This window comes from Colossoma macropomum, unplaced genomic scaffold (genome assembly GCF_904425465.1).
Source record: "Colossoma macropomum unplaced genomic scaffold, Colossoma_macropomum, whole genome shotgun sequence".
In the NCBI taxonomy this organism is placed as follows: domain Eukaryota; kingdom Metazoa; phylum Chordata; class Actinopteri; order Characiformes; family Serrasalmidae; genus Colossoma; species Colossoma macropomum.
In genome coordinates, this window is record NW_023494789.1 from 307,501 (window position 1) to 315,000 (window position 7,500).

General features: G+C 41.5%; 1 protein-coding gene across 3 annotated transcripts in view; it reads left to right on the plus strand.

Moving 5' to 3' along the window:
- nbeal1 (neurobeachin-like 1) overlaps window positions 1–7,500 on the plus strand; it is a 114,181-nt gene that overhangs the window by 27,460 nt on the left and 79,221 nt on the right. For all 3 annotated transcript variants that reach the window (XM_036569764.1, XM_036569766.1, XM_036569765.1), the window contains exon 3: window positions 3,011–3,102. In XM_036569764.1, the coding sequence (XP_036425657.1) occupies window positions 3,011–3,102 (92 nt within the window). The remainder of the gene's footprint in view (window positions 1–3,010; window positions 3,103–7,500) is intronic.

A 7,500-nucleotide genomic window follows, 5' to 3' on the forward strand; every position in this document is an offset into this window, starting at 1 on the left:
AAACAAAAGGGTGACAATTTAGTGTAGGGTTCTGTTCATTAGGCTATATGACACCTACATAAGCTTGTCATAAAAACTGACGTAACCCTCCACAATGTGTAAAAATGCTTATTCCGATAGGTGTCATCTGTCATAAAGGCTACTTCAGCTAACTTTGATCAAAATTGGCAGATGTAACCATTATAGCAAAAGGCGACTATTGGATTAAGCATTTATAAACATTTATGTAGAGTTACGTCATTTGTCATGACAGGCTTATGTAGGTGTCATGTAGCCTAATGAACAGTACTCTACAGTGAAGTGTTATCAGTTAATACAGTATATAATAGCACAGTGAGCTGTCGTCCAAACTACTTGTTAATAACAACAACAACAGCTATACGGGAACTGTATACAGTGTTTATGTTCATCTCTGTATGGTCTAAATTAGGGCTGCCAAACAATTACAGTAGTTAACTGTGATAACTACACAAAAGAAGGCAAGTACATTATGATTAATCACATTTGTCCTACTTGCTCAAGGTTTTTTATTCATTAAAAAAGTGTTACATTTTGTTATGACTATATGAGTGAATATGTTGGATCAGAATATGTTTATTACTCTCAGTCTAATTGTAGCGCCTCTCTCTCTCTCACTGCTGTGTTCTGTCTTATTGTGAGGAGATTAGTTTTCCCTTTTGCTGTTACTTCTCAACAATGAAATCGGCCACTTCATTAAGTACATTAAGTACCTCCGAGTGTATCTACACTCATTGTCCCCTTACAACCAGTTCTTCAATGGTCAGGACCCTCACAGAGCAGCTACTACTGACTTCACATCTACAAGGTGGACTGACAAGGTAGAAGTGTCTAATAGAGTGGACAGTGAGTGGACACAGTGTTTAAAAACTCCAGACCAGCGCAACACACGCTAACACACCACCACCACGTCAGTGTTACTGCAGTGCTGAGAATGAACCCCCTAACCAATTGAGGGTCCAGGGGGGTCCTGACCACTGAAGAACAGGGTACCAAAGTACACAGAGAAACAGATGGACTACAGTCTGTAACTGTAGAACTATAGAGTGAAACTATGTGGTCAGTGGAGCTGATAAAGTGGACAGTGAGTGTGGAAATAAAGAGGTGGACTTACTGAAGTGGCCGATCATTGCCTTCACTTATGTACTACTACAGTACTAGTGTGATACACAAGTGGGTGCCTATCATAACTGAACGGTGCGCGTGTTTCTGAAACTCGTGATCTTTTTCTGTGTATCTCACTCTTTACATTTGATGAGTGCTTCAGGGTAGTGAACAGAGGGTCCTGCGTAGCCGTGCTGTGGTGAGCCGGCCCAGATTTATTGTTTTTTCTTAGGGCTGCACTGCTACGCTCGTCTCCTCCTCGCTGTCTTGTGTTGTTGGAATGTTGGGAATGTGTGTGAGAGCGTTCACGTGAGTTCCGTTGGTGATGGGATGAGGAATGTGACCGAGCCTGTTTTCTCACACGAGAGAGAGAGAGAGAGAGAGAGAGAGAGAGAGAGAGAGAGAGAGAGAGAGAGAGAGGAGCGAAACCCTCATACACACAGAAACAGTTAGATAATGTTTCTTCATAGCTTAGTTAACTGATTTTGGCTGCCAGCCTGACGCCTGCGCTCACCTTTACCTCTGGCCACTTTTTTAACCCCTAAACAATCACTGGCCACTTTATGAGCTTCACCTGCCTTGTAGGTTCACTATCCAGGTGTACAGTTACAGACCGAAGCCCTTCTGTTGTCCTGTACAATCGTCCTCTCTGTGCTCCGCCCACAAGGGTGTTTTTGCTGTGGTCAGGAATTGACGAGCTGTACAGGACGTTGGCAAAAATCCCATTGAACCTAATGGAACTGCAGCACACACTGTAGTTTATTCTCAGTGGAAAGTACAGCCAAGGAAGCAAATGTACACACAATGGCATAAATAGGATCTTACAGGCTTAAAGATGTTTATGCTCTCGAGCCACACCACGTTTACGTTACACCACCTGTTTAAAATGTTTGCGTTATAAATAGTGAATATATCGTGTTGCATGGTGTGAAGGGTCTGTTGAAAATGGTTCCTGTGGATGTGGGTATTATGAACAGGAGGGAGATGCGTAGACGTCAGTAGGCTGTGTAGTGGTGATTGAAGCTGTGATTGCTGTTATGAATTTTGATATTTCTGTGAGTTGTGGGTTTACAGTAGTGTCTATATCAATATTCAGTCTGGGGCCCCTTCACCATGGGCACCGGTGCAAATGCCTCACTTGTACCCCCCCAGTATTTATGCCACTGCATGCACACTTTGCAGGATACATGATATTTTTGATTTGAGCCTTTATTTGATTAAATTATGTATGCATCATTAAATATAGAATTTTACTGCTATTGCTGTGTAAATGAGCGGTTAAACTTAAAAAAAGAATAAATAAAATAATGGATTTTCATTTTAGCACTTCCAATAAACACATAAAGGAGATGGAAACCTAGCTAATAATGTGCTACTTGAGTGCTAATGGCGCCCTCTTGTGGGGAATCTTTTAAAAACAGTGTGTATGGCTAACTGACTCCAGTAGTACTCAGAGACAGACTTTGGGTTAAATCCTAACTGAAGACGTCAGTAACGTCTAAAGTAAAGAATATGTTCCTCGATTGTCTATTAAAAGTGTCCATGTTTGGGCCAAACAGCTGCGATAAATGAACATAAACAACTGTTTACTGCTAACATCTGTGAGTATCTGACACTCAGCATAAACTAAATTAAAGAGGCGAGCAGGTAGAGTCTCACTGCTCATTGTTGAGCTCTTCAGCATCACACAGTGACCACGTTTACATATAAGATCATCACTGGGAAAACATTTTGTTCACAGAGGAGCGAGAAACACATCATCAAAGACCGAATTAAGGTGTTATTTGTTTTACACTCTTCACAGAGCACAAGAACAGAGAAGTTTAAAGTTCTCTCTCTCTCTCCCTCTCTCTCTCTCTCTCTCTCTCTCTCTCTCTCTCTCTCTCAGAGGGATCCTGATTATCTGAGGCTGTGGTTGGAGATCTTTATCGGCTCGTATGATCGGTGCCTGGATGTGGATTTTGAGAAACCGCCAAGCAGGTACAGCTGCACTGTTTATAGCTCTGAACACGAAACACTCACAGCCACACAGACGTTCCACAGGTGTCCGCCAGCATAGCTGCACGAAACACGAACTGCATAATGTGCAGATATGAAGAGGAAATTCTCTCATTTTTTCTTTCTCTCTGCTAGAATGAATGCGTTTCATAGGTTTTGTAATATTTTGACGTCATATTGTTTTTGAACCAACATTCATGTCATTGTTTACTGAATAATTTGCATACTGAACATGCTCTGCGAATGCTGCTCATATTTTGTGTGTTGTGCTCACTGTCTGTACCGGTTCACTGTGTGTCTGGTTTATTCTGTGTTTATAGTCTGTTTATTGTATTTGTAGTTATAGTGTGTTTATATGGTCTCTTATCCCACTAGCCCACATAATACATGTGCCGATCCTTGAACTGCTTTGTTTGATTTTGTGTTAGTTCTGGTTTGGGGCGATGATTTTTGGGTCTCGACTGCCCCCAGTACTATGAATAGCCAATCAGCATTTGCTTGACACGTAGCTGAGAATTTGGGGTTGCGTGTTTCTCCCCTGGTCTGTGTCCCCTGCTCAGTTTGCACCGTGCGATTGCACTGGTGTCACGGATGCCTACACTGCATTGCATTTTACCACACTGCCCGATCTCCACCCTGCAGGCCTGTCTGTTTATGATGTCGTATTAGCAGATTATAATAGATTAAACACTTTACTCACCCAAATTAGTGTTTTTCAGGAGAAATATATCTGGAGATTAATGTCCAAAATTTATTTGAAGATTTTTCAATAATGACATTTGTGTTTATTCACACTAATACTGCAAGGATGATGGTCGTCCCCCAGTATTGACCACCACACCTCGTATGGGGGACTGTCTGAGTTTCCACATAGATCTACATTCCTAGATGCCATTTTGTCTGTTGTTCTCTGTCTGAGGCGATACGTCTGCGCGTCCGCCATGTTGGAGAGGTCAAGATCTGCTTGGGAACAAACTCACTTGTATTGTGAGACGATGAGTCTCAGGATTAAATCAGCCACAACTTCCTTATTACTCAACTGATTTTCACCAAATCTGTTTAGTTATAATCCTCAGACACAGATTAATCCGGGCTGCTCGGATCTGCTCTCAGTAGCTTTTATTACTTTAATAACTGATCGTGATTATTAGTCGTCAAGACCAGCAGGAAAGTATTCAGTCTGCACCTGACGTTAAAAACCGAGTTTAGTGCGAGAAACACAATCAGACACATCAGCAAATCATCAATGTGTGAATCACTTTTAATCTTAATGCACATAAACATGAAATAAACCCCCAAAACACAGTAAGAAGGACGAAGCTGAAGTCGGCTTCCTATTCGCCAGCTTCTTGTTCGAGTTTTCCTGTTCCACCTTAAATGGTGCAGCAGTGACTTTCTGGTGTCTGAAGCTGCACCATTTAAGGTGGAACGGGAAGATTCGAACAAGAGGCTGGCGAATAGGAAGCCGACTTCAGGTTCGTGTAGTAAGGTGATAACGTTAATCTTTATGAATATCTACACAGATTAAGGAATGCTGTAATTTACCGCTACAAAGCTTTAACCATCACTGTAAATAAATAACTACTACATAAAGTTAAGATCCTGAATAGACTATTAAATGAAATAAGCTTCATATAAAACCAGAGGAAAATCAATCACATCAACAGGGTCTCTGTGCCTCATTAACCACACGGCCACATCTACACAAACATCAACAGACATGAGCGAGGATCGCTGCGTTCCCTCTGGATGTGTTTTTTGAGGGCCGAGGTGCCTTTTTTCTAATGTTTTCAGTGGGAGAGACGCCTTTGTCTGTTGGGCACGGCACTTTGAGAGCCCAGAGTTTAAAAAGGAGGTTCAACTCCAAGCGGCCGAGTAGCCGACGTCATGAGCCTTTTCTCTGGGCTGACCAATGGGCTCTTTTCACATTTCTGTGTTTTCTCTGCTGAAAGCACTTCCACTAAAACAACAATAACAACAACATCTGAGTCCAAAAATAAGAGATTTGCTGTGAACCCAAGCGTTTATGACAGAAGCAAAAACAATCTAATCTCAGAGCTTCTCAGCTGATGATGAGATGATATGTGTTTGTGCAGTTAGGAGAGAAGAAGGTATAAACTGTGTTATATGGAGGGGGAATTTCCATAAGTCAGTATTTCACCACTGGTCAGTTACATTACACTGAAGGCAGTTGATGCTCTTCAAATGAAGGCGGCCTTCAGTGACGGTCAGCTGCAGCTGCGGAGTCCCTGACCTTTACTATACCAGCAAATATGACCAAAACTGCTGTTTCACAGATTTGTTAGCCTGTAAATTTTCTCTGTCTTTCTAAAATGAAACATAGCAAATACCAGAATAATGATCTTGTATTTTTCTAATCCCTGTGTGTTTCAAGTTTCAGAGTTTTGTTGGTCACATGCACAGTCATACACGGTACAGCTAGCAGTGAAATGCTTGGTTAACTGCCCACTCACATGAAGCAGTAAGGTAATAAGAAACAGCAGTTAAACAGAAGAACAATATTGTAGAGAAATATACAACAAAATATCCGTCTATGAAGTTTACGCTATATAAACACCATGAAGATATGAAATGTGCAGTGTTCACATGGCACTGTGGGAAGTAAAGTGCAAGGTGCAAAATGTGCAAAGTGAAAGAGCAACATAATGCTGTGTGTGTGTGTGTGTGTGTGTGTGTGTGTGTGTGTGTGTGTGTGTGTGTGTGTGTGTGTGTGTGTACGTAACTGCAACCGCACTTTCCCTGCAGCAAGAAACCCGAATCACACACACTCTTTTTTTTTTAACGCTGTTTGCTTTTTTAATCCTAAGACATGCCCTGCTTCCCCTCTGTGGATGTTTGTGTGTGTGTGTGTGTGTGTGTGTGTGTGTGTGTGTGTGTGTGTGTGTGTGTGTGGGTGTGTGTGTGTGGCTGTGATTACTTTTCGTAAGAAGAGAATCAGCTTAAAGGGAAATTGCACCAATTTTTCAAAATTTCCTCAAAGTTCAATCGTTGACATTTGATTGTTGAGTGTTTTGTGTGTGAAATGGTTTATTGTAGAGAAACTTAGCGACTCTGATTTCTTTATAGTGCTGATAGAAACCAAGGATGCTGATGTCTTACAACACAGATATAGCCATTTATTTACTATCCAAACCACCAGTGAACCTTATTTCAAACTATGATAAACAGTGTTTCTGCTGTATATATGGTGCTCTTGACAAATATCGGCACCCAAAACAGGCTGTAAAAAACATTTTTATTGCTTATCCTTTTGATCTTTTGTTCAAAATGTTGTACAGTGATTGAAAAGAAACCTAAATCTGCAGTTAACAGCCCTGAGTCTCCTATAACGCTTAATGAGGCTGAAGAACGCGTGGCAAAGATCTGAGACTCACCATACAGAACCTCTCCAGAACCTTCAGATTCAGAGCTCCACATTGTGGACTCTCCTCTTCAGCTCATCAGCAGGTTTTCTAAGGGGTTTAGGTCAGGGGGCCTTAATTATGTGGTCAGTGAACCATATTTTTGTTGATTTTGAAGCGTGCTTTGGATGATTGTCCTGCTGGAAGATCAAACTATGGCCCAGTTCAGAGTTCCTGCTGAGACAGTCAGGTTTTGATTTTATTTACTTGATGGAGTCTGTGAGACTGTGTATCTGAATGAACTGTCCAGGGCTTTGGAAGAAAAACAGCCCCACAGTTTTTTTCCACCACCTACTTTGCTCTCATCTGACCATCAAACACTGTCCCTCTGAACGGTTCAGTAAAGTCAAACTGGCAAACTGTAGGTGCCTTATTGGTCCTTGACAGCAGAGGCCTCACTCTGTTTACAGCGTAACTGTCTCATTATGCAGAAACTTTGCTGAATTGGGGGAAATCATTCGTCTTCATTGTCTCGTTTTGATGCGCTGATCTGAAGGTGGTGATTCAACTGCATCAGTGTTGAAATGCCAGAATCGATTAGAATCAGATCAGAGGCGTCAAACTCAACGCTAAGGGCCGCATTAAAAATCTCAGCAAATCTGTGGGCCAGCTGTGTTTTTACTACATGTTTATTTAACATTCTGCCGTGATCTGAATGGGCCACTGTTTATTCAAAATATGCCAAAACTATTAAGTACATATTCAAAAATAATTCCAAATAAAAATAAATTGTTTTAGGTATTTTTTGAAACTGCCTATTTGCTTGAACTCGACACCAGACGTTTTCTTTTTTGTGTAACTGCTGACCCAGAGATTGTTGTTGGGGGTCAGAATGTACACATGTTGCACTGCATCCTGGGGACTGTAGTGCATCTCATGGTGAAACCGGCTAATTAGAATAGAAAATTAAAATAATTTTGTGGGCTGAATTGGACTGTGTCACGGGCCTGTCTTGGCC